The sequence below is a fragment of the Phodopus roborovskii genome, unplaced genomic scaffold, assembly GCF_943737965.1.
Source record: "Phodopus roborovskii unplaced genomic scaffold, PHOROB, whole genome shotgun sequence".
NCBI lineage: Eukaryota > Metazoa > Chordata > Mammalia > Rodentia > Cricetidae > Phodopus > Phodopus roborovskii.
In genome coordinates this window covers 4438017-4465279 of record NW_026126448.1, presented here as the reverse complement: position 1 = coordinate 4465279, position 27263 = coordinate 4438017, and the positions used below count along the sequence as shown (strand labels likewise).

The 27263-nt window shown below is 43.8% G+C and overlaps 1 protein-coding gene across 1 annotated transcript in view; it reads right to left on the bottom strand.

Moving 5' to 3' along the window:
- Positions 1-27263, bottom strand: part of Agbl4 (AGBL carboxypeptidase 4) — a 1068750-nt gene that overhangs the window by 113832 nt on the left and 927655 nt on the right. The window contains exon 7 of the mRNA XM_051188468.1: positions 2802-2891. Within this exon, the coding sequence (XP_051044425.1) occupies positions 2802-2891 (90 nt within the window). The remainder of the gene's footprint in view (positions 1-2801; positions 2892-27263) is intronic.

Below are 27263 nucleotides of genomic sequence, written 5' to 3'. Positions count from 1 at the left end.
GGACTGGAGGGAGGGGGTTATAGAGGTCCATGGAGGGGCACTTATAACAAACCTGAGAAGACAGGAAGTGTTTGCAAGTGACCTCCAAGGCAGAGGGAGCAGTAACGACAAGCATTAGGTGATAGAAGATTGCCCCTCTGAGATTAATCTGTGTGGAGCTGAGCAGTAGTATGTATGAGATCAGAGAGCTTGGCAAGGGCTAGACCATGGTGGGCTGTGGATGCCATCCCATGATGCTGGAGCTTACCTTGAGAAAGTAGTGAGTAGGCATTCACAAATTCTACCAAGGAGCAAATGTGTATCTGAAAGCACTGAGTGCATCAAGTCAGCACCATCCAAGATCACTCACTGTTCAGGATCCTCATCTGTGAAATGGGAAGGTGGCTCTCTATACTGCTTATAGACATGGTGGGCACAGGGATTTAGCTTCCTAGAGATGAAGATCTAGATGGCAAGATGTACCCCCTTTTGAAAACAAGGGCAAAAGCAGTTATACTCAATCAATTGTGGAAACAGAACTGCTGCCAAGTTTAGTAATTGACAGATGGCTTTGAGTAAAGGGGCAGGCAGACCTGAGAGAGCCTAGGAAAGGTTATTTCAAGGACAGTGCTGGGTGGGGACAGAAGTGAGAGTGTGAAGGAGTCAGCTGTAGTGACTAGGGCCCAGCCATGCAGCTGGCAAGCTGCTGGACTCTGTGCCAGTCACATCCTCTCCCTGAGCCCAGACTCATCAGCTAAAAAACAGAGGGAGGCAATCGTGCCTAAACAGCATGAGAAGAATGGGAGAATGAAACCCATATTTATATGCACAGAGCTTGAGAGTTCGTAAGGTAGATTACTACTTCATCTTCTCCGATTCCCACGGGGACAAAGGTGACATCTGTCAAGAGCCTGCTATGCGCTAGGCATAGGAATAGGTATTGTGTTTACATTTATCTCCTGCCAGCTTCCTAATGCCTTCCTGGATAGTTCTGTTAGCTTCATTTCACATTTGAGGGACTTGATATGATGCTGCAAGGACATAGTCCAGCAGGCATTTGACCACAGCATTGTCTGATTCCCAGTCTCCATATATTTGTCCTGCATAACACTGCCTTGCAGCTGTGTAACCTTTAGAAGCTTTCTCAAACCCCTAAGACCACATGGTCAAATGAAACAAATTATTTCTCCAAATTTCAGATTTCTCCTAAGTAAATACATAGCTAATATTAGTGTCCGTGACATAGAAAAGCAATATACTTAAAACAAACTATAACTAAAATATATGAATTCCTTGAATAGTATTTGGTACACATACAATATCATACTGTTTTACACGAAGGTACAAATGAAGCTGGGAGTGCTGGTACATGCCTATAATTGCAGCTAATTTATAGGCTTAGCCTAAAGGATTGCAAGTTTGAGCCCTGACTGGGCTAAACAATGAGTTCAAGGTCAATTCGGGCAACTTAAAGAGGCCTTGTCTCAAACTAAAAGTTTTTCTTCAAAGGGCTACAGTTGTCACTAGGCAGTAGAGTATTTGTCTAATATGTGTGAATTCTGAGTTGAATCCCTAGTACTTTGAGGAAAAGAATAAAATATTAGCAAGAACATGAGACAGTAAGAAGTCACATGTGGCCGGTGGCCCAGTAAAATTCAATATTTCTAAGAAAAAATTGGGGGGGGCTAATAAAGCTGAAGATGCACATAGCTTATGACCAGCAATTGTATCTCCATGTTGTTCACCTGTAAAAGAGTTTACATATGCACACGGGGTCACATATACATTACAGTGTAAGAATGTTTGAAGTAGCATTGTTTTCAAGAAATAAATGTTGTAAACAGCTTAAGTATTCATCATCATGAGAATAGATAAGTAAATTGAATTGCAGACAGACATGAAATATAAATAATGCAGTGCGGGAAAGCATGGAAACTGAGCTCTACTCACCCTCATGGATACCAATGGAAAGCAAGCCTTGGTAAATATAGAATGATGACATTTGTACAATGATTAAGAATAGAAAAAAAATACAACATACATCATTTAAAGATGTTTACAAATATAGTTAAACTTAAAGATGAAAATGACACACTCAAAATTCAAGGTCATGATCTGTGAGAGGAAGGAAGAGGCAGAGAATTGGAAAGGAATAAATAACTATCTGCTTCTTAAGCTTCTTAAACTGCTGGGTACCTGGACATGCACTGTGTAGGTTATGTCTTATTTATTGAATAGATCTATGTCTGTGATGATAGTTGATTAATTCCCTTATACAGATGAAGTATTTGATGATAAATTTAAATGCAATTACACTAAACAATGAAATACACTAAAGCAGAGATATTATCTTACTGTTACTTGTCAGAGGCCAAGTGCACTTCCTTGCTCACAGTAGGTATTTTAAAAGTTGTTAAGTAAATGATTCAATTAAGTGAATGAATAGATAATATTTCCAATTCATAACCCTACTTCCCATAAACATATCTAGCTTGGGTCAGATTTCCTGTTCTGGTCAACTTCTCAAGACAAATAAAGCTGGACAATATAGGTGACTCCCTGATCATCCTTAATATAGAACAATAAAAAAATTTCCCTAAGCCCCTCTTGCTTACTTACTCACCCATCCATTCATCTGTTTTTTCACACCTACACTCAGTGATAAGCATTTATTGAATCAAAACTGGGTGGGCATCAACTGCAACCTCTTTGAAGATCTGAGGTGAATTGCCATGTGAGATGAAGACTTTGTATCTGCACTGTCCTAAAGGTCATCACAGTGTCTCAGCAGGCAGAGGACACCCGTGCGATCCTGCACTTACCTTGGCACACAAACGAAGATGGTGTTTCACCTGGATGGACTCGTCCCGTGATGAATACCACCTTCTTTTCTGTCCCTTCTCGGAGATTTTCTGTAAGAAACAAGTGGAAGGTCACCATGGAAAGCAAGCTGAGACTAGAAATTAGTATGTGAGGAGATAGTTGAGGAAGAAGCTAGATGGATGCTTTACTTTTATCCTTTTTTTTCTTCTTCTTTAAACCATTGGGTTAGAACCATTAAGGACCAGCCATTGTTGAATACTCATGTCTCCATCTATTTAATATTAAAAGACTACATTCCTTTTTCTTTGTGTAACTTAGAATATTATATTAATATGAAATATTTACAACCATCTGAGGAAGCCATCAGTGAAGTTGAATCCCAAAGCCACACATGGACTGTGCCTGTAGGCAGTTGTATGTCTTTCTGAGTTTTAGTATTCTTAGCTATGAATTAGGAGAATAATCATCTGTTTAATTTAGTTGTGATAACAAAGCAAGGCTACATACCACATAGTACTAAACAAACATCTAGTAAGTGACAGAATAAAAAGGTAGCTATTTATAATAGAGAAAGTAGTATCTGTTATTTAATTAACCCATTTATTTCTATACATGCATAGTCTTTAGAGCAACACATCATTCATTCTCTTGTTATAAGGCAGAAAATGAAGTTATGTGATTGTTTAAAGTCACACAGTTAATAGGTGATATCAGAGGAGATTAGATTTCAGACTTTTGTTTTGGTGGTGATAAAGTAACAGGTGTCAGATTCCTTTTACACTGAATACCTAGAAAACTAGATCTCCAGGGTGGCTTAATGGTAGGACCCTGGTCTAGTGCATGTAAGACTCTGGGTTTGACTCCTAGCACTGGGAAAAATAAAAGCAAAAAACAAAGAAACTGATTTGGAAAACTAAGTAAAATATACTAAACAACTACTTTTAGATGTTGGATAAGAGGTACTGGGAAGTACCAGATTTCTACAGGGAAAGGGAACAAAGGCCTCATGGTTGTCCTGTCTTTTTCTGATGACCCACTACATAATGAAGAGCAGGGTACAATATCATAAGCACACTGGAAGTCTCGCTGAGATTCAAGATTAGCAGGTAGCAGTTGTAGAAAGGCTCTGTGAATTCCAGTAGAGAAAAAGAGTTCCAGAAATCTGTAAGGACAACTCTATTGTAAACTCCATTATGCCCTCACCCTAGGACTAGATATGTAGGTCATTTTGTTCTCGATTTTCCTTTTCTTAGAGCACACTTGTTATTCACTGTTTTGTATATAGTTTTGTATTAAGCCTAAATCTTTTCTTTAGACTAAAAGGGGAATTGTAGTGAGGTAGTCCTTCTGTAGCACTGACCACGCCCATTGGGGGGTGGAGCGTTGGGCGGAGAGGACCTGAGGAAGGAGGTCGGAGGGGGCCAGGAAGGCGCTTTCTTTCTGGCGTGACTCGGACAGGAGAGGATCGGGTTGAATTTCCTGGTGTTCATCTGTCTAGGTTGTAAGTTATTTCTCCCTGAATAAACATCTATTCGGCCTATTTGTTTATCCTGATCCTTATTTACCGCAATAGTAAGGCTTACTCTTGAGTCTTTGTTAGATCCCAACTCTGTGCAAATGAACCTTTAAGCTATAGTTTGGACCTAGGTGTGTTGAAGACTTGTATTCAGTCCTATGCCACCATTAGACAATGGTAGACCCTTTAGCAAGTAAGACTTAGTGGAGGAATATCGGGTATTTGAGGACATACCTTTGAAGGCTAGGGCCCTATACACAAACTCTGCTTTGCCTCCCAGCTTTCATGAAGTAGTAGGAAAATTCTGAACTTTGATTCCAAAGAATGAGTCATTTTTCATATATATATATATGTGTGTGTGTGTGTGTGTGTGTGTGTGTGTGTGTGTATTAGGAACGTTCTTATTTTACATATCAATCCCAGTTCCCTCTCCCTCCCACACTTCCATGTCCCCCACCAACCCTCCATCCCACCCCACATCCAATCCACAGGGAGGGTAAAGCCTACCATGGAAGATCATCAAAGTCTGTCACATCATTTGGGGCAAGGCCTAGGCCCTCCCATGTATCTAGGATGAGAGAGTAACCCTCCATAGGGAATGGTTTCCCAAAACCATTCATACTCTAGGGATAAATAATGGTCCCATTGCCAGAGGCCCCATGGACGGCCCAGGACCCCCAACTGGCACCCACGCTGATCCTATGCTGGTTCCCCAGCTGTCAGACTGGGTGGGGTCTGTGAGCTCCAACTTGCTCAGGTCAGCTGTTTCTGTGGGTTTCCCCAGCATGGTCTTGACCCCTTTGCTCATCAGTCTTCCCTGAATGAGTCATTTTTTATCATACAGCAAGAATGAGATGTATCTTATTGTTGGGACTAACTTACTCTAGAAAGGTCCTATAAAGGCTTTAAAAATCATCAAAAATAATCTGCTGTTACAGAAATCTAGCCTGTATGATAAAATTCAGCTATTGTGAAAAGATATTATATATAATATATATTGATATAATAACCAAACAAGAATGACCTTGCTAACATGAATGAGGAAGGGTTACTTGGCTATTGGCAGAGGGTTGATTGGCATAAAACAGAACAAGAACCTGAAGGAAATTTAGGAAGAAACTAAGAAAAATTGGATTAAATGAGCCCTACCTATATTATAAGAGGGTGATCTGGAGGAAGAAGGCACAAGAATAATCACAGGCATTTCTTAAAATGGTGGTGAAAGGTCATTTTGAATGTGGTTCATCATCAAATAGATACACTAAGTCAGACACAAGAGATAAAAATATTAACTCTTGAGGCAGAGAGATGGATCACAGGTTAAAAGCACTGGGTGTTCTAGAGGATCTGGATTTGGTTTCTAGCATCTACATGATGGCACACAACTAGTTAAAATTCCAGTTCTAGAAAACCCCGTGTGTTCTTCAGGACCCTGCAGTGCCTGCACATACATGTACATAGACACACATGCAGGCAAAATGTCCATGTACATAAAAATAAAGTAAAATTAAAAGCAAATTTAATTCTTTTTTCCTAAAGCTGGGAGTGGTGGTGCAAACCTTTAATCCTAGCACTCAGGAGAGAGAGGCAAGGATCTCTGTGAGTTCAAATCCAGCCTGATCTATGAATTGAGTCCCAGGGCTATGTGGAGAGCTCCTGTCTAAAAATAATAATAATAATAATGAAACAAGCAAATAGAGGAATATAAACATTTTCCTAAAGACTTGTGGCTTCTTTGGGTGAGAAACGAGCACTGAGGGCTTCGAGTTCCCTAGAAGCCAGCAGAAGACATATTGGACAATGTACATGAGATTTTATTCCATGCACAGCTCTGTGCTGGGCACCTTTGAGGGGAGAGAATACATTATTGTCCCAAAAACAAGTTAAACACTTGTAGATTTCCCAGAAAGAATATCAGCTACTAAAGGGAGAAAATGGTGTTTATGGGTAAATGTTTAATGTCTTTCCCAGAAGTCTGTTTGGAATGGGTACCAAGGAACTAGTTGCTAAATTAAGAAATGAAAACACTTTATAGATATTTTCATAAATAAGTTTAAGCACCTCCTACTTCATTAAATCTTCGTGGTACTCTTGTGAGGCTGGGCGTGTCCGTGCCACTTTACAGGTGAGAGATATGACACCCACAGAAGGAACTGATGCATTCAAGGTCACATTGCCAGCAGTCCAGCCCTAGCTCCAAATCACAATCCTTTTCTCTACCCTGTGTGCCTTCTGGATCCACTAACATTATACAATCCTACATCTGCTGTAATTCCATCTGCTATGTACACAAGAGACTGGTTTCATTCTTTATTGCTGACAGAAATTGAACTACTGTCTTAGTATTTATATTTCCTTTTCACTTAAAAAAATTTTAACCCCCACCTCCAAACCCTTTTAAAAAGTAGTACCTAACGCTGACCCCATTTTCCCCAGCAGTTCAGAAATGATGAATGACATTACCAAGGCCTCAGTGAAGGCTAACTTTATGGATGCCTCCCCTGACCCGGTATCAACTCAATTGCATTCTACATTTCTGCTGACCACAGGGAAAGGCAAAACGGGCATTCTATTTGCACACTAATTTTACTGAGCCCCTGTGACTTCATAAAATGATAACGTGGGGCTAATAAAAATCAAGCCTCCCTGGCACTAATATAAGCAAATGTTGATGCAGGCAGGTAACAAATTGCTTTGTCATTTAGGAGGCCATAAAAGAGCATTATAATCATCTTTAGGCAAAATGGATGGTTCGCCTTTGCTTAGCTTTTGCCTTTCATTTGCAAAATCAATTTAGGGTAATGTAGCAGCTCCGAGGTGGTATGACTTGGGGCTGCCCCCACCCCCTCCTGTCACCAAATCCCCAGACTCTTTCATGCAAAGACAATTAAGCATATTCTTGGTTGAGCCAGCAAGGATGAAAAAGGATGTGTGCTTGAAGAAAGCTATGGTGGAACAGAGTGTAAACGAGACCAAGAACAACCCACAGGGTATGGTAAGAACCAGAGCACTAAAGGAGGCCATCATGTTCAAAGGCACAACACCACTTGTTTTGTATAGCATTCTGAGCCCATGTGTGTGTGTGTGTGTGTGTGAGAGAGAGAGAGAGAGAGAGAGAGAGAGAGAGAGAGAGAGAGAGAGAGAGAGACAGAGAAAGGTGGGAAGGGAGGCTATCTTGTTACTGCAGTCCTATATCACACTCAAACTCTTATTCATTAAAAAAAAATTATTGAACACCTATTCAGGTACTAGCTATGCTTTATTTTCATTTTACAGAAAAAGAAAGCCAAAAAAAGATTTAATAGTCTAGCCTTGTTCTTGTAGGTAATGACTAAGTGGCAGAGCCAGAAAACTGTTCTTTATCTCTGTGCTTCCTTATGAAGCATATTGTTTATTTAGATACTATTTATTGAGTATCTATTTTGTGTCAAATATTTTACATGCCTGATCATATTTAATCATCACAGCCACCCAATGGAGCATCTTCCTATTATTTTATTATTTCATCCCTTTCTTATAGGCTAGGCAATTGAAATCTGGAAACACCAAGTATTTTGACTAAACTTGCAAATGTGGGATCCAGTATTAGACCTAGATGTTAATGAATCTCTTATTTATGTTCTTACCCACTGTCAGGTTGACTCTTAAAGATCAAAGAGGGTTTTTGGGTTGATTTCATTATTATGACCATTGATTTGTTGTTGTTTCAGCTTTCGGTGTAGACCAAAGCTGGCTTGGAACTCCTTTGTAGTCTAATGGTCTCAAACTCCCCTTTCTCCTGCCTCAGCCTCCCAAATGCTGTGTTGCAAATATGTGCTGCCATGCCCAGGTACCATTAATTCTTTGTTAATCTCCACTTCTAAGAGGTGGATATACTAGGCTTAGACAGTTGCTCCTAAAAATGAAATACCATAAAGGAATGATACCATACTTTTGAAATTGGGGTGTAGAAGGACTGTGGTCTTGGGTATGCTTGCTTACTTTTGAATCACTCGCTTCTGGGGACAACAGCTGTCATGTCTTGGAGACACTCTTGTCGACCATAGAGAACTACCAAGAACTTACATCTAACTGAGTTTGGAAAGAACTTTTAGTCTCAAATGATTATAGCCTTGACTAAAACTTCACTGTAATCTCAGGAGAGATACTCCCCACCCCCAGCAAGAATGACCCACTAAATTTTCCTACATTGTTCACCCGAAGAAACCAAGAGGAGAAAATGTTTGTTATTTTAATGTGTGCTTGCATAAGACTTACCTGTCTATCCTCTACCCTGACATCAATCTAGAACTTCTAAAATGCCCACAGAAGCATGCCACTTCTGTTTAAAAAAAAAAAAAAAAAAAAAAACTCTTTAGCAACATTCTATTGTCTTCAACATAAGCCCAGCTTCATTAGTCTGGCACATAATACCCACATTCATGTCCATCCTGTCCATCCTGTCCATCCTGTCCATCCTGTCCATCCTGTCCATCCTGTCCCACAGGCTCTGACCTCAGCTAACCCCTGACAGTCTCCCAGACATGACACACTCTCTCACACATCCACTCTAGGCACATGTTTTCTTCCCTGCCTTGAATGCCAGCCTCCTTCTCATCTGTCTGGGTTCCTCCTACTCAGTCTTCAAGACTCAGTTTGGATGCACCTGCTCTGAGAACAGAAAAAGGAAATTCAAGTTCACCAGGGACCTTGCTAGGTCTTCCTTGTATTAACAGTTAATGTTGTATTTTATCTAATTTTATCAGCACAAAATATGTCAGGCTGAAAGTAATGTGAAAATATCACTGTTAGAGACAGTGAAAAGGGAGCAGGGGCAAAGAATCACAGAAAGAGCACTATTAAGGTGCCAAATTTCTTATATATGATTCTATGAGAAAGTGTAGGTGTAGGAGGCATGCAACCAGCTTTCTTGGAGGAAGTGTCAAGCCAGTAAATACATCTGGGCAAGCATGGGGCTCCATGTGATCCAAGACACTCAGGAGTGTAGTTCAGCCATGCTGCCTAGAAGCTGATTCCAGCAGGGAGGAAGAGCTGGATATGAGATACTGGACAAGACATCATTCTGGGATCAAATGGAAAGCTAGGCTCTCCTGTGCTTTTAAACCCAAGGACCCTCTTATGAACCTTAGCTCTCCCAGATGTAAAACGGGATATCTAGGTCACAAGACAGTCTTAAACAAGTGACTTCATTGAGTGACAGACACAGGATGGGGCTTCTCAGCAAACACACTTGAGTTACCCATCTTTAACTAGACAAACTCTACTGTGAGGCACTGAGCTGAGCTGTTAGCAGCATCCATCCATAACCTCTCCTGTCCACAACCTGTGGCAATGGGAAAAAAAAAAAAATCCCCAGACATCACTGAATGTTCCATGTTTCAGTGAATGTAAAATAAGGCCTGGCTGAGAACCAATCCCTTACAGGAATACTATTCAAGGAGAAACAGTCTTTCTCATGAAAGAGTATAGCAATTGGTTAGCCAATACTAAATGGTCAGCCAGCGCCCCCCACATCCCCCACACACACCCCAGAACATAAACAAACAAGTAACAATGTGTGGACTGCACTGATTGAACAGGCTCTGCAGTAACTTTAAGTGATGCATTCAGAGTCCTGGGCTAGAGAGGAGGCAAGAGAGCTAATTCTGTGTCCTGAGCTAAGGGATGCTCAATGTGGCCGGGGCAGAACCTTGGTGGAGTTTGAGTTATTGTTCCAGGGAGAATCTCAGCTGTGAGCTTTTGGAGGTCTAGAACCTGGGTAATACACACACCATGAGTTATGACAGCCTTTTAGCCAAGGTGTCTGGAGAGATCAGGACAGAGCTGAGACCCCAAAGACAGGAATGCCAAGAGCCAAGGACCTGCTTTTGCTGTTAAATTTAGCATACAGTCTCTGATGCTGACCACATGCCAGAAGTTGAGTTGGTCCCCGATAATATAGAAAGGCATCAGAGACTGTCCCTGTTATCCGGGAGCTCAAAGACCAGGTGAGGGCATTCAAGCCTAGCTCTGGGATTATAAACCTGTATGAGAGATCAGGAGAGTTCAATTCAAGTCTGGTTGTATGCACTTATATGACCTTGTACCCTCAGTTCCTCACCTGAAACATGAAGGTAATATTGGTCTTGACGTCATAGGGGCATTGTAAGAATTAAATAAAATGATCCAAGAGGTCTAGGCACAAAATTTGATGCCTGGTAAAGTGTTCAGAGCTGGAGCCTGACAGAGATCACTCGATGCAGCTGCCTGATCTTCCAGGGAAAAGACTGGAGTCACTAGGCAGTCCATAACAAGACAGTCATGACTTTCCTTTCTTCACTGTGTGTGTGCTCAGTACTGTGTACACAGTAGGTGCCCGATAAGTGTGCCTAGAACAATTATAAAACTGGCCCTGTGTTTTGGTCAGGTGAGTTGTTGTCAGTTAGCCCACAGTGCTCAGCTTTTGGGAGCCACCACCCCAGGCCTGAGGGAATTCCTGGTCAGAACCAGTGGTAGGCTTATTAGCAAATGCAAATTAAATCACACTCCGTGCCCTTTAGCAACAAGGGCAACAAAAACAGTTTCCCCAGGAAAAGAGGGCCAGGGGAGGTGAAAGCTAGGATGAAAGTAGAAGACAATGTGTTCTAATCAAACTTGATAAATATGTAAATTAAAGCAGCTAAACAGTTGGCTTTGACAAATGACTTCTCAGTAATGGATTTTTCCACAGTGAAAGGCGAGAGTTCAGCATGCCTGTTAGTCACAATAAGAGCCCTATCTTGCTTTCTCAGCAATGTGGGAGAATGGGGCAGCTACTTGGGTTCTCTGTGGCACTGGAGAGAATGAATTCTTTTAGGATTTTAGGAGTAGATGCCATTGCAAAGCACTTGCTAGCTGCTGGGTCCTGCTGCCAACAGCCCTGCAAGAGAGATGAGAGCCCCTGCCCCTTCAGTGGAAAGTCAGGAAAAGGGACAGACTCACCAGACTCCAGAGCCTGAGGTCCCCTGGTGACCAAAGCAACCTTTGGTCAAAGAACATAAACCAGTCCTTCCTTATGCTTTGACCTTCTGGTTGTCACACTGACTTGACCTTACAGGTTTCCTCCCCCACCCCCACCCCCGGGATCTGGAAGTGTGGAAGTAGTTCCTTAGCTTTCTATGTAGATCCAAGTCTTACTGTGTCAAGTATGAGTCATGTAGCTCAAGGTCCAGACCATGAGGGCCAGCAATGGTCAGAGTGCAGATTCTCAGCATGATACAAGACATTGTCGTTTTAAGTCATTAACTCTGGAGCGGGGATGTTCTGTGTTAATAATGAACCAGAATAACTGGTGTCAATGACAGTTAGGTGAGAAACAAATGAAAACAACAGGTTTTGAGCAGCATTGTATTGTCAAGTGCCTTATACTCACTACGGTCCTGAGAACTGCACTGTGGGGCTAAGTCCAGGTTGCAAGAGTTAGCTTTATAGGGTTTTCTTCCCTATGTATATGTATGTGGTATGCATTTATCTATGCTCACATGTATATGGGAATATGTGCCTGTGTGTGTATGTGTGTTGTGTATACGTGCCTCTGTGTGTGTGTGTGTGTGTGTGTGTGTGTGTGTGTGTGTGTAGGCCATAGGTTGATGAAGGGTTTTTTCTTCAGTTCCTCTACAGTTTATTTATTGGGGCAAGGTTTCTCACTGAACCAGAAGCTTGTCTACCTAACCAACTCACTCAGGGAACCCCTTGTGTCAATTGTGTCAATCTCTGAGGGTGTAGACTTACATGGTAGACCCATCCAACTTGTAAGTGGCTTCTGCAGAACCAAAGGCCACTCCTCACACTTGTAAAGGAAGCATTTTCTTCACTGAGTCATCTCCCAGCCTAGCATTGCAATTAGACTCCACTCTTCCCATCCACTTTTGGAGATCCATTTTCTGACACCCTGACAGAGACAAGTCCATTCTCCTGCTATGCCACATAAAAACAGACATCCTTCTGGACTCCATATGTGCAAGCATATACTCGCATCTGGTTCTGATGCAAGCTTCTACAAATACCTGAATTTTTACAAAAAGTTATGAGAATGGAAGTGCAAACAGAAATTCAAGCGGTGATGGTTTACAGCCTTGGAAAGACACTATTAATATAATTTCCCCAAGCAGAGAAGCCATATATGTGAGTGTTCCAGTGCTTGAGGAGAAGTTTAGAGTAGGGCAAGAAGTAACATGATTCCTGCTGGAGCCGATCTGCCTGCCTGATGCTGCAGGAATTTAGATTTGAAGAGTGTTCTTTCTGTCCTATTGAGATCTTCATTGACTTGTATAAAAAATACTACTTTCGATCTCAAATCCCCACTGGCATCTTTACATAAGCAGGGAAAATGCTACTGGACTTTGGAGATTTCATCTAATGAAGGAAAAGTATTTCTATTAAAGAGTATGATTTTTTCCCCTCTCTCAACACAACGTCTTCAGAGGAGCCAGGGAAACTGAATTGTTCTGGGCTCTGAGAAAATGAAACAACCCATGCTTTACACAGCACCGGGCAGGGTGGCTGAGCAGACTGAGGACACAGAGAAAGTGAATGGCAGTGGCCAGCTAAGCAACAGTCTGGAATGGACACTAGTGGGAATACTGGTAAAGATCCAGCCCCTGGTGCCCATGATTTTTCAGGTCAAGAGCACTGGTTTGCTTGTTGGGGAGATATTTCTGTTGCCCCTGTCCCAGACACCACTTGGTTCCCTCCCCATACACTGTGGAAGTCACTACAACAGCTTGTGGGACTCCCCTGCCTCCTGCAGTCTATTCCCAAGATGATGTTCTGACTAACCAGGCAGTCTTGGTGGGCCCTTGTTTCCAATAACCCATGGCTAGGCAGACTTCTCTCTTTCCATCATATTCAGTGGTCTACTGGCTTCCTCCCAATCACACTTCTTTCTCTTCTCTTACCTGCTCTCCATGGTTCTGTAAGAACATTAGCTTTATTACAACAAGAATTCTGGCTTTTTAGCTGCTGTGATATAAAACAGCAGCCATCATGTGCACATGCCAACTTCATACTAATATGGAGTCAGCAGATTATAGGTGAAGGCTGTTGAGTGGCATGCTCTGGGTAGGGACAGGACCAAGGATAGGACTATAGTTGTTGGGAAGATTAAGTCACTGGAGGATACCTGGCTAGCAGATGGGTAAGAAGAGAAACCAGGCCCTAGAAGGTCCTATGAGTGTTATACCCTGAGTTCTATCTTGGCCCCAAGCTCTTGGTTAATCTTAAGGGGGCAGATATATGTTTGGAGGCAGGATATAAACAAACCTTTAGTGTAGCCATATCTGATACCCAATGTGACTTGATCATTTCCCAGCTATACTGTCAAGGGAAAACTCCTTCCAGGCATCTCAGTCCCTCCTTCAGTAATATGCATTGTATTGTGTATTTTTAGTATTATAGGAGCCAAAACACTACAAATAACTGTGTTTAGCATGTGTTGAAACTCTCGATGGACCTTGGCTGTTAGCATACATTTCTTGAGCTCCCAAACATTTCCAACCTGGAAATGTCACCCTCATGCCATCAGTCACTGAACCCTACTCCCCCTTCACTCCTCTGCAATCCCAATTGCAGCAGTCCCTGGCAAGAGAATAGTCATTTGCTCTGCCTGCCCCCCTTCTCCTTTGCTGACTCTGAATCTTGGGGCAGAAGCTGTCTTCTTGCTCCTCTTTTCCTGGCATTCATTTCCTTTGTCTGAGACAGAGAAGGGCATTTTGACATGGTTATTTTGATGTGAGAGTTTCGAAATGACTACATTTAAATGTAAAATTGTTTTTGAAAATTACCAAGTACTTTGTGAAACAGACTCTCACACCTACTGCATGTCTGATGTCACTGTCCTTCATCTTGCCAATCCCTTGATGTCCCAGCCTCCTGCATTCCCAGCCCCCACCTACTGCCCCAGAGGTACCCTGGTCCCACCCTTCTCCTCTCCTTCCTGAGGCCCTGTGCCAGAAGGAGAGATGGGGAGGGGTCCTGATAGGACAAGAAGAGCTGGTCTGAAATGTCTCCTTGGCATATTATTGGTAATGATTTTTTTTTTTTGAGCCAATAATGGAATGGTTTGTTTTCTCAGCTGTGTCAGAATGTCCCTATATCAAAATAGCTGTGCTAGAGCAGCTGCTTCAGTGTGGCTGAAACAAAAGGGGCCATGTCAGTATGATACGCACTTTGCACAAGAAACCACCTGGCATGGAGGAGACTTAAATCACATTTCAAATGAACAGCAGTGGGTGTGAATTAATAAACAATCAGGTACACTCAATATCAACTTTCCCTGTGGCGATGACTTTGGGTTCTAGAAATGGTATTTCTACTGTTGTAAGGATCTCAGATGTTAAGGATGCTACTGCCTGATATCACACATTGTCACAGATATTAAGTAGAACTGAGTAGAGTCTAGTTGAGCTCCACTTCAGAGCCAAGATTCCAAGAGGCAGCGTGACTTGAACAAGGTCTCACAGGTAAAGTGACTTTTATATTAGATCAGGGACTTGACACTGCTTTTAAATTTCTAACTAAAATATATCATTCCCCACTCCTTTCCATGCCCACAACCCTCCCATGCTCCTCTGTATCACATTCATTCCATTATTGTTGCCACACACACACACACACATGAATGCACCATATAAATACAAGCTGCTGAGTCAATTTCTGTGTTACTTATGTGTATTTTTTAAAGGGTTGAACTTTTGGGATTGGATAAACATTTAGAGTGCTCATCACCCTCTCTAAACAGTTTTCAATTGTCTATAGTCTTTCCTCTACACATAGGGCCCTGTGAGAGTCTCCCAATCACATTAGCAACAGGTGTTGCCACTGTTGGGGTCTTGTTTAAACAGCTTTCCTGTCATATCTACAAGACACAATCTTGCAGTAGACATCCTAGTTCTATGGTTCTTCTTATTGTCTCCTCTTCCAATGTTTCCTGAGTCTTAGACACACGTGTCCTGTTGTACATGTGTCATTTGGGCTGGGCACCCCACAGTCAGTTCTCTGCATTTTAACAGTTGTGGCTTTCCATAATGGTCGCTGCATTTTACACAAAGAAGTTTCTTTAACGAGGAGCGAGAGCACACAGATGTGGGTTTAAGGGTAAGCATTTGGGATGCAGTTAGGGATTGTACTGGCTTAGGAAAGTGACAGAAGTGGGTCCTCCTCTGAGGTCTATGGCTATGGGTGGCTGTCTGGGTTTACATTACAAGGCCATGATTTCCCTCCTGATGAGTGGGCCCTAAGTCCAGTTAGAGAGTTGTTGGTTACTGCCAAGATATAATTATGTGCCACTGATGCATCTTTAGGAATATCTTGCTGTGCTGATTATTGTTGGGGTTCATAGGTGTCGCAGCTGGGTAGGACTATTGAATATTTTCCTCCTTGGCAGTTTGCATAGTACCTTCCAGTATTCTGAAAGTTAGTCCTCAGGCAGGAGGCTTTGGAGTCAGATCTATCTTGATTTCTCCAGGTTGTGTAGTCATGGTGTCTTCACCAAAAGGGACTCAAGACTCACTTTCAAATTCCAGGAGGCAGCCAAGTTGTCACTGGGTCCTGAACATTTTCATCCTGTTCCCAGAATTCTGGGCCTTGGTGTCGCTACTGATCTCATAGCTCAGATTCTATAGAACATGGCAGAAACCATGGCATGTCTCTAGATCCTTTGAGTATGCTAGCTAATGTGAGCTTGGCTAAGGGTTGGGTAAAAAAAGAGTACTTGTCCAACAGACAGGCTATCACTGTCCCATGGCATGCAGCCCACTGAACTTTGTTTATCCCAGATAAGACCTTTAGGTTACCCCAGGTCTGTATAGGGAAAGGACAGATAGCTTCTTGCAGGTGTGGGGTACAAATAAAAAAAAAATCACTTGCATCCATTTCCACATTTAAATAATTGATATGTCTTCAGCCTGTTAATGAAATAACCCATGTTAACCCACATTAGGAAATCATTGATTCTATAGTCATAATGACTTCACAACTTAGATTGTATACAGTTCTCCTGGAGTAAAATAAAGTACAAAAACTTAATTTACAGCATTCTGTTTCCAGAGGTATTTTTATGGTGCAGTACTTTGTGTTTCAGAGATGGAGCTCCTAAGACAAAATAGGTCCTTTATGCAAACTCTAGGTGAGACTATACATACCGAAGGCACATAGGAACAGAGTTAGACAGGCCTGAGATGAGGCTCTGTAGCTTAGGGAGGTTGGTGAACAGTTTTAGCCAATGCTAGGTAAAAAAAAAAAAAAGGTACCTAAGCCATGTGTGCTCCAGGAAGGCAGTCTTCAATATCACTGATTTTAGAAGTCTTCCATCTGACCTTGTGTCTGTGGTTGATACTTCCATGTAGAGTCCCAAAGGCCTGAGGGTACTATCTGGTAACAAATGTTAGCTGAGAACTAGAGAAGTGATTTAGCAGAATGGTCACAAACATGGACTTACTGCTTTCTATACGTGCTTCAGTTTTCTCATCTGGAAATGGAATGACAGTCAACCCTTAGAGCAATGCGCCAAGGAGCTGATGAGTTGGTATTTGTAAAGATCTCAGCGCAATGCCTGGCATACATGTACATCTTCCACACAATACCCTACTGACAATATGCTTTCAGGTGATCCAGGGCTCCAAGGGTGGTACTTAGCTTGGAACCTGCCCCATGACAGCCTGCCCTTACATTAGAAACTGTGCCCAGTTAAAGGACATTTTTTTTCTCTGGTTATGTGAGGACAGTGTATTGACAAGAAACGTTTCTATATTCTGATCTTCAATCCCAATACCACCCGGGGAAACTTTGTAAAGATATTGATGTTCAGGAGGCTGGGGAGATGGGTCAGTTTGGTGAAGTACTTGCTGCACAAGTGTAAGGACCTGAGTTTGGATCCCAGCACCTGTGTGAAAAGCCAAGCATAACAGCAAGTTCCTGTTACCCCAGCACTAGAGGTGAACAGTGAGGGATCTTGAGAACTCACTGGCCAGCCAGTATAGCCAATTGGTGAGCTTCAGGTTCAACAAGAGACTTTGCCTCCAAAAATAAGGTTGAGAATGATAGACAAACATACCCGGCATTGAGACTGCTGTACACCCATGCATGGACAAGCATATGCTCTCTCTCTCTCTCTCTCTCTCTCACACACACACACACAGAGAGAGAGAGAGATGCAATACACATAAATATATGTAAATATTGATATCTAGATCACCTTCTAGTGACTATCTATAAGGTTATCATTTATATGTACTATGGTTTGGGGGGAGGGATTCAAGAAAATTATTCTTCTAGTCTGCAGTCACAATGAAGAGCCACATCTACTGCACCTGGGGCCAGGTCCTCTACTGCTGGGTCTGGTTTAATCATCTGTAGTGAAGAACATAAAGCAAAGTGCTCCCTCCGCTCCCTCTAGTTGTTACAGAATGACCCAGGAGGACATCAGAAGTGGTCAAATGGGTCAGAATGGGGGGGGAGCATGAGGATGAGTGGATAAGAAGAGATTCATGCATCAAGCAGATAGTTTCCCCACAGCTGTCCCTTCCCAGGAACAGGACAAAATACATTATGATAATAAGGAAGCTGCTTTCTAAAGGAACTCTCGAAACACAGCAGACAGGTCAGAGTAAAAGCAGAAATATAAGCCATGTATGTGGGGAGATGGAGAAAGGTATTGTTCAAAGAAAGAGGATTAATGCATTTGCTACAGAAACAAACCACATACATGCCAGGCTGAAGAACCAGACTCTTGCAGGGTTGGAGGGAAATCACTGTAGCTCCTGCTGTGTTCGGGCACATGTGACAAGCACAGCCTGAGAAACAGGCTCTATCCTGCAGTTTAGAGGAATGAAGTTCCCATTCCATCCTCCCATCAGTGTAGCCTGGGTAATGGGCCCCAGGCCACACAACTGTCCAGTGTGAGAACTAGGAAACCTGACCCAAACCCTGCATCTTCCCCTTCCACCTTGTCCTTTCCTCAGACCGGTGTCTGTAGAACATCACACTCTGTCATAACAGAGTGCCAAGGAGGTCTGGTAATAGCCACAATCCAGGCACATATGCACTGCGCTATCAGATGTCAGAAGAAACCCCAATCAGTTGGAGTCATTTGGGATGACAGATCCCTCTCGGTTCTAGAAATAGGATCAAAGCTTACTTTTTGAGTGCTAGACTGTAAATATAGTGACACAGGATGAGGACAGTAAAGCTACCAGGAGAGACTCAGCCTTCTAGGACACAGTTCTCAGCTGTCTGACCCCCGGAACACCCACGAAAGAAGCAGGTAGCAGGTTACATCAAGGCTGTTATGTCAAGGAGCTTTGAGGGGCCCAGCCTGATTGTGTTGCCACAGGGCAGCCTGCTAGTACCAGAATAGCCAGGTCCACTCCATATAGCCAACAATTAAGGACTGGCTGCTTGGCAGTTGGCCATACTGGGTAACTACAGCCATGGGGCCTGCTTCAACTCATCCCTTGCTCGCCTCTCTCCTGCCCGGCAGCCTTCTGATGTCACTCACACTCGTGTGCCTCCTTCTTCAGTGCTTGCTTGTGTCTGCCATACATCCGGCAGCTGGTGAGGCAGGCTTGAACTTACACAGCAGTCAAATTGCCCCAGCGGCATCCATCCCTTCACTCCAGGGTTTGACATAAGAACATCACCGATCAGAAAACAAAAACAAATGAACAAAAATGTCTTTACCTCTATTTCCATGGCTAGGACCTGCCATGTCCTGGCCCTGAACGCCTCAGATAGCAAGATGACAGTCATAGTTCTGCTCTCTGACAACTTGCCAACCAGACAGCAGGTGGCATTGCAAACACTGAACGCGGGATTGTTCATTCCAAGAGAAAAGTACGTAGCTGGACCGGTAAGTAAAGACAGCGTGGCGTTGAATTATTCCTAGATGGTGGACACCTAAGCTGGACAGCCCAGAACACATAAAGAATGCCCCCAGGCCTCAAGGGTGCAACTTGACTATACCCTGCTGCAGGCTGAGCTCCCCCAGCAGGACTGGGGTCACTTAGAGTGTCTGCCTCTCCATGCAGCTACCTCTTCCTCTAGGAGATGGAGACTCATTTCTGAATAGAGCTAATGTGGCAGCCACAAGATGGTGAATGTCTACTTGTTTAGCCATCTTCAGCAAGCCCCTGTTCTCCCCTCCCACATTCCTCTGAGGGGTCCTTTCAAAGCCCTTCTCTTTAATGCCAAGTGTAGGAGTTCCAGGCAGCCATTTGCATTTTCAATTCTAGAAATCATTAATATTTTAAAACAGCCAGCACTGTGGCTTATTAACCCACTTACATTCTCTCCCTGTTACTATTAAAGGGGAGCGTTCTATTTAGGAGCTAATTAGACATGGGGTGATCCCCCAGCTTTGGTGCAAACTCTGCTGTTAACCTGCAGACTTTATAGTCTAGTTGGGAGAGATGAATGCATGTAGGCAGTTGGAATTTTGAGTGCAAGGAGGATGGGCAGAAGAGATTCTTGGTCCAGCATCAAGAGTGAGGTCAGGTCAGGTTTCTCAGAGATGGCTTCTGAGCATCTGTAGGATACTCTGAAGATCTGTCCTTAGTCCGTCATTCTTGCGGCCACTGATTAAGGTTAAGACTAAGGGTCTTTGAGTCAGTCAAGCCTGGATTCAAATCCCAGATTTTACACCACTGTGTGACAAAAATCATAACTGGTATTATCTGAGATCTTTGGTGAGTCAGGACCAGGGTACCTGGGCAGGTGTAGGTTGATAGTAGTGACTGTTTGGTATAACCAAGGCCAAGATGGAGTCGACCTCATTGAACAAACGCACTCAGCTGTGGACCTGCTCTCCTGAACTTGTCTAGCCCTCCCACACACCTTTACATTCATCAGTGTGAGCAAGATCCTTTGATTACAACCACCCTCTGGAGGCTCAGTCACCCCTTATCTCATAGAGCAGAGAGTTAAGTGATTTCTCTTAAGTAACACAACTGGCCAATGATGAGCTAGGAGTTGATCCTCAAGATTCAACAGCATGTTCTCTGCTCCTTGCTGGACAGGTGCCGTGAGTGTAAGAAGCTGTGTACCCACTATGTGTTGTGAGCTGCTCAAAGTAGGATCATGTAAAGCCCAGAGCATTAGCTTTTCCTTCAATATGACCTCCCTGGTCTCTGCATCCAGAGACCCTGTATATCCACTGTATCTCTCTGTGGACTGCATCTCTGCTATGCCTTTGTAATATCTTCAAGTATAGAGACCGAGGCCTGCCCCTTCAGGTTAACCCCTGACACCTAACACAGTCCTTGGCACATCAGCATACTGTAATGATTGCAATGCCACAGCTCATGTTTACTAAATGGAATCTTGAGAAAACAGTACCGACTAGATCAATTCCCATAAGAAAATGTTTTCCAAAGGTCTTAGCCTGGGCACATCAATATAAAAATGACACAGCTCTAATTTGCTTTCAGACTCAGACTGGGAAGAGGAACTTTGACCCTGTCAAAAAATGAGAACAAATTAAATTGAAACACAAAGTCACTTCCCTTGTTGCAAGCTCTGGTTCTCTAATTAATGTGCAGTGCAGTGCTAAGGGCTGCTAGGGTATCAGGAAGAAGGTGCTGTCTTGCAAACTGAACAGGGCTCAGGATGGAGCTGGGTTGTTTGTTTTTCTTTTCTGGGCAAAACTGTGTTTCATGGTGTAGGTCCACAGATAAGAGCAATCTCGGGTGATTGGAAGCTGACCTTGTCTGCAAGAACATACGACAAAGCAGCTCTCTATACGGTCACCCACCCACTCTGTACCCAAGGTGTCAGCTGAGCCCCCAGGAACTTAGCAAAAGTGGAATCTCCAGGGTAGGCTGAAAAGGTGACAGTCACCTTGTGGCAAAGCAAAGAGGAAAGGCACTTAGGGCAGGCACTAGTGCTTAGCTGAGGCTTAGCCAGGTGGTGCTGGAATTTGGGTGACCAGGCTTGAAAAACACTGATGTGGAATGACAAGGGACCTCATCCAGGGAAGAAGAGGCAATCTCAGCAGTGACCAACTGGGAGAGAAAGCTGACTTTGACAGATGAGAATGCTAACCACTCAGATGCCCACCTGGCCTTCGTGTTGTGTGAGACAGGAAGGCCTTGGGTACTCAGGCAGTGACTCCTACACCTGTACAAGAACCTCCTGGTGTGCCCACAAACACAGCAGGTTCCTGGGCCCCACTCTAGGCCCATGGAATCAGACTCTCAAGTGAAGGTAATTTTGAAACGTGTGCCCCAGGTGCTTCTTCTGATAAGGATTGGCAACCTCTAGCTTAGGATACTAGCAGTGCTTTTCTCACTGGAGCCTCTGGAACAAGGTATGTCTGCAACAAGCCACATTCTCTACTCTTCCATTTCTGTATCTGTGAAACGGGGCCAGGAATCCCACAGGGGCATGCTACCCTGGGGGAAAGAAGTGGGATGAGTACACTCTGTGTGTAAACAGCATGCTGATGGGTAGAATATTCCTTGCAAGTGTGTGCAGAGTACCGTCCTCACAATCAGTTAATGAAGAATATCCAGAAACCCTTTTTCCTGTTGTTAAGTATTGGGTCAGAGATAGTGACATCAGCCTGCAGGTGCTCCTGCCCACATAGAGGCATCATCTGAGCAGTGGACTCTGTCACATTTGTTTATCTAGTGCTTCTGAGCTCCAGAGTCTTCAGTAAGCATGGAATACCAGGACATAGCCTGAGGAAGCCCTATCAAAAAAAAAAAAAAAAAAAAAAAAAACAGGATGGAGGCAGCTCCTGGATCCCTTGATATAGCAAGGTGGTCTTGCAGACTTCCATCTGTCCTCATGACTCTTTCTCAGACTCTTGATGATCTCGGAGAGCTAGGCTCAACTCAGTCAGGAGCAGCAAGCTCAGAGTGGGACTCTAGGAGCTACCCTCTCCCTCCCTCCCTCCTCCAGCCTTCAAAGGGCTATCAAGAGAAGACAGCCTCCTGGAAGGTGATTGGTGGCTCGTCTGGAGACTGGATGGGAGGGAAGGGACCATAGCATATGTTTCCTGTGCTGGTTAGTTCTGTGTCAACTTGACACAAGCTAGAGTCATTTGGGAAGGAGGAACCTCAGTTGAGAAAATATCCCATCAGACTGGCTTGTGGGCAAATTTGTGGTGCGTTTTCTTGATTGCTGATTGATATGGGAGGGCCCAGTTCATTGTAGGCATTGCCACCCTGGTGTTAGGTCTCAAACCCAGGACAGATGGATGAGGTGCCTATTTAACAGATCAAAGATGACCTGGCCACCAGGTTTTCCCAGCATCCCTCAGTCCCTATCTGTTACAGGGTTTAGCTGGGATAATATACTTCCTGCCCTGAACTTCTCCAGCCCAGGGGTTGGGCTGCCCTTCCCTATCTAATCCAGTCATTTTGTTTTCCTGGCCCTTTCATCTACCCTTTACTCTCCTGGCTCTTTCCTCCCCGCCCCACTCCTCACTGACCTGGCTCAGGGTCATCATGTTCACTCTGGACCTTCCAGATGCCTCTGGCTATGGTCTCCCTTTTAGCTATAACAAACCTTCTCCTTCATACCGGGGAGCTGTTGTGTCCTTCCATTTCATTTCTGTTTTTCATTCACCTGGGCTGAGAGCTGTATGAAAGCAAGTCTTAGGGAGCAAGCCCGAAATCAGTTCTCCTCCATGACCTCTACTTCAGTTCCTGTCCAGGCTCCTGCCTTGAGTGCCTGCCTGCCCTGACTTCCCTGGATGATGGACTGTAAGTGATTAGCTGACATAAACCCTTTCCTCCCCAAGCTGCTTTTGGTAATGGTGTTTATCATGAAGGGGGCTACTGGACTGTAGTTGTACCATCTCATGAAAGTATTACCTAAGAATATTTTAAGTGCTGAAACAATCTTGGGTAAAACTGGCCTCTGGATCAGCCCTAAATTCCTGTACAATGCGAACCTGAGCTAAAGGTGAACTGTCTGACCGTTTAACTGCTATCTCTCCACTTCTGTAAACAGCGCTTGCTTGCTGCACATGTTCAGAGCTACCTTTCATAATTCCATATTTTTTTTTTTTTTTTGCCCTTAAGAATGAACCAACTGGAGGCTAAGGGTGCTTCCTGCTAATCTGCTTGGGACAGTCCCACAGGCACTGAATAAAGACTCCACTTAACTTATTCAGGCCTCTTGGGTTTTTCTCTCTTTAGGTACCCTATAACAAATCACAGCAACAGAAAACTAACTAATACATCACTTAAATGTAGCTGTATTTGGAGCCTTTAATGAAGTGTTAGGTGAACTGAAATCATTAAGATGACATCTAACCTGGGTGAGCTGGTATCCTTTAGGAAGAAGAAGTGATTAGGGCACAGATACACAATTGGACAAAACACAGTGCAAAGACTGGTAAGCTCAGTTGCCCTCAGGCTAAAGGCTTCAGGGTACTCTGGGCCTGTGGCTACCAGCCTCTAGAACTGGGAGAATATGGGTTTCTGCTGTTTCAGCCCCTTGGGTGGAATAGTGTAGCTGAACAAACTGATCCAGAACAACAGAGGTACAAGCCCTGGTGCTGTCTTTCTCCAGCTCTTATCCAATGTTCTCATTCATAAAAGAAGATGGCTGTGAGTCTCATGGGCTGTTCATAGGAGTTCCTCAAGAGAGATACTGGACTAACAGTATGCCTGATGTACTAGATGTCTGGTTTCTGTTATACCCTCACTGTACAGCTGTGCAAAGTTCAGCCAGCTCTGTGCCCACGCTGAACTTCAGTTTTATTGCCTAGGAAATTGGAACCATAGTACTGTCTCTCATTTAAAACGCTGCCTGGAAACAGTGAGGTAGCAGATGAAAAGGTTAGACGGTGCATGAAGCAAGAGCAGATGAGAGGAAGCCTAGCGATCAGGAAAAGCTGGCTGTTGTCCTTAAAGGCTGAGAAGTGCAGAACTCTGCAAACAATGGGCTCAGCTCAGACACTGGCTGGGTCCAAGCTCTAGGGGGTGCCATTTCTGTCTAAACTTCGATGCACTACTCAACTTCAGCTTCCTGCCTGTGAAACAAGGGGAAGTGACAGGTGTGATGGAGGATGCTAGTGCTTTGTATTCAAACACTCACCAAGTTCTAAGTAATTCTGTGAACTTGGTCAACTCAACCAATTCTCCCACCTGCTGCCTGCCGGCGGTTCATGGGCAGATACTAATGGGTCCTCCAGCTCTGGAGAGAAACTAGACTACTTTCATGTCAGAATCCCATCCTGATACTAGCATTGGGAGCTCCTAATACCCCCACAGAGAGAACCTGGATATCGGGCCCTTTGCTAGAAGGCAGAAGCCTCTAGCTCCCCAGTGTGTGACCCATGTATCTAATTCTAAATGGCATTTAGCCTCTGGCTTCTCCACACTATCTGTCCCTGTGGCTCAGAACCCAAGTCAGAGGGTGAGGCAAGAAGTATTCTAAGAAGAGGCCCTGAGGGTTTATTTTCAGCAACTTCTACCCAGAAGATGTTGTGCACAAGGCTGGCCCTCACAGAGGGTCTTGGTACAGAGATGGGCTTGCCATGCTTGGGCCTTCCTAAATCTGTGTCCCCTATCTTCACTAGTAAATTAACATCCAGTAATTAACATCCTCTGCTCAGAAGGTGAGATTGGAACTTCATGGAGAGCCATAGAGCAATAGCTCTGTAATTAAGCACCAGTCAGCAGCTGATTGGCCAAAAGCACACTAGATGTAATCACTTTCAATGCTGCTGGGTGGAGAGAATAGATGGGAAAGATGCTCTAACTAGTACTGCTTTCAAGGCAAACTTTTAACTTTGAAAACATAAAAGGAGGTAGTCATTGCCATTCTAACAACCACTCCCAAAATACACCCAGGAAAATAAAACTAATTTCTCCGGCCAATCAAAGGTGAGGAGCCAAGATCCCAGTGGGTAGGTAGTTTCAGAGGCCTGATTTCTATACCTCAAGGGATCAGGATATAATGTGGGGTGAGGGGTCCTTTTCTTGCTGAAAAGCTTTCACCCTGTGCGACCATGGGTGCAGTCCTCTGTGTGGTTAGACAGTGGTCAAGAACAAGTTTGCCAAACATGAAGAGAAGAGGATCAGAGCACTATCCCATCAACACTCAGAGATAGCCACTCACCCTGCCCCCATAAGCTGGTCAGGCCAGAGATGCAGCTAAAACCTGCCCTGTCTTGGCTTTTAGGCAAAGGTTTATTACAACTCTAGTTCATACTAAAAGTGACTGATGATACACAGCCAGTTAGGACCTAACTTATTTGGGTGTCACTGGGGCTGAAGAAGGAGACAAGAACCTGCTTGATGCCGTAAAAGGCAAAATTCAAGGAGTAGCTGAAGATGATGGCCTGAAGGCTAGTCCTGAGTTAATCCAGACACAGAGACTGCTCTTTCAACAAGGCCAATCCAAAGAGGAACTTGGGAAATGAATCAAGTGAAAACAAAGAGAAGAGAGGAGCTAAGAAAAATGACTTTAGCAGATTTCAGGAACTCCACTCCCAGAGCATAGTCCACCCAGACAGCCTCCTCCTGGGAGATCTGGGCATGGATGCCCAGTATGATAGAAAGCCCCACCTCCTGTGAAAAGTCCTAGACACTGGAGGGATGTGGAGGACGGACAGGCACACAAAGGGGTGTGGCTGGCAGGTGAGAGGTAGAGGCTGCAGCAGAACTAATCCTGCCTCCATTTGGCAAGAAATGTTGGAGGTGACTTTTACATGACATCCCAATTGTAAATGTTAGAGATATTTTTGCCACCTACCTGCCATCCCCTCCCCCCAAAAAAAGAAAGAAAGAAAAAGAGAAGAGAACATAGAAGAAGAAATAAATGGAAGAGAAAGGAATGGAGGGAAGAGGACTAACAAGGAGGAGTCAGAAGATACAGACGAAAGAGAAGCATCTTTGGCTCCTGTTTCTGCAGCCTAAAAAAACATTTCTGATAGCCCAAAATGTGTCTTCAGCTCATGCTATGAATCTCAGTTGTCCCTTCTTTAAACAAAAGAAAAGACAGAGGTCTCAGAGTCTTTGGTCTGTGGCACTCCACAGTTCCTGCCTCCAAACCTAGACCATGTCCATCAGCCTCAGCCAAGCAGCATGCTGGGAGCAGTGGGCACTGGGTTAATCTCCCACTTCCCTTTCTTACTGGCTGTCATTTTACCTCTGTGAATCTCTTGGGGGGAGGGATGGGTAATGCTTCATCTAAGATGATACATGAGACATCTACATCAGGAGTTGGCCTTCAGGGAACTCCCAGGAAGTAGGGATGCAGCAGGAATTGTGATGAGTGATATTGGGAATCACAGGAGGTGGAAAGCTTTAAACAGGGCTATGGGTAATGGTATTGGAGAGTTGAAGGGGGAATTAACTAAAAAGTGTGTGTGTGTGTGTGTGTGTGTGTGTGTGTGTGTGTGTGAACTAAAAAGTGTGTGTGTGTGTGTGTGTACTATTTAAACCAATTAAAATATTTTTAAAAGGAATTAGAAATGAGTATTCTTCATAGATATGCCTCTCCTAGAATAATTGTTTATTAAATAGGAATCCTAATCCTGACTTGATAGCAGTAGATGCATAGCAAAGCCCCCAATACAATAGAAGCTCTTGCCATTCCTCCTAGTTGCTCACCAGAACTAAATCACAAGAACCTATTGCTGAAGACACCTCACACATGATTGAAAGATTCAGAGAAGTCAAGCTGGAACTGTGCTAGAAGCTTCTTCCCCATCTACCTAATACCAAAAGGCTCTATGCAGGCTGCTGGGGAAGAAAAGGCATCAATAGTTTTACCCAGCTGTGACTACAATGCCATGCCAACCTGTCAATAGAGATGAGTCCACTGGTGTACTAATGGCCTGACTGTTGTGGGAGCAACCAACTGCTTTCACATTGGATTTGAGCCCTGCTCCACAGGACAGAATTCATCCTGGCACTGAAAATATGCTCAAATATTTAGAGGTGGTAAGTCTAGAGGAGAATTTACTGCTGCT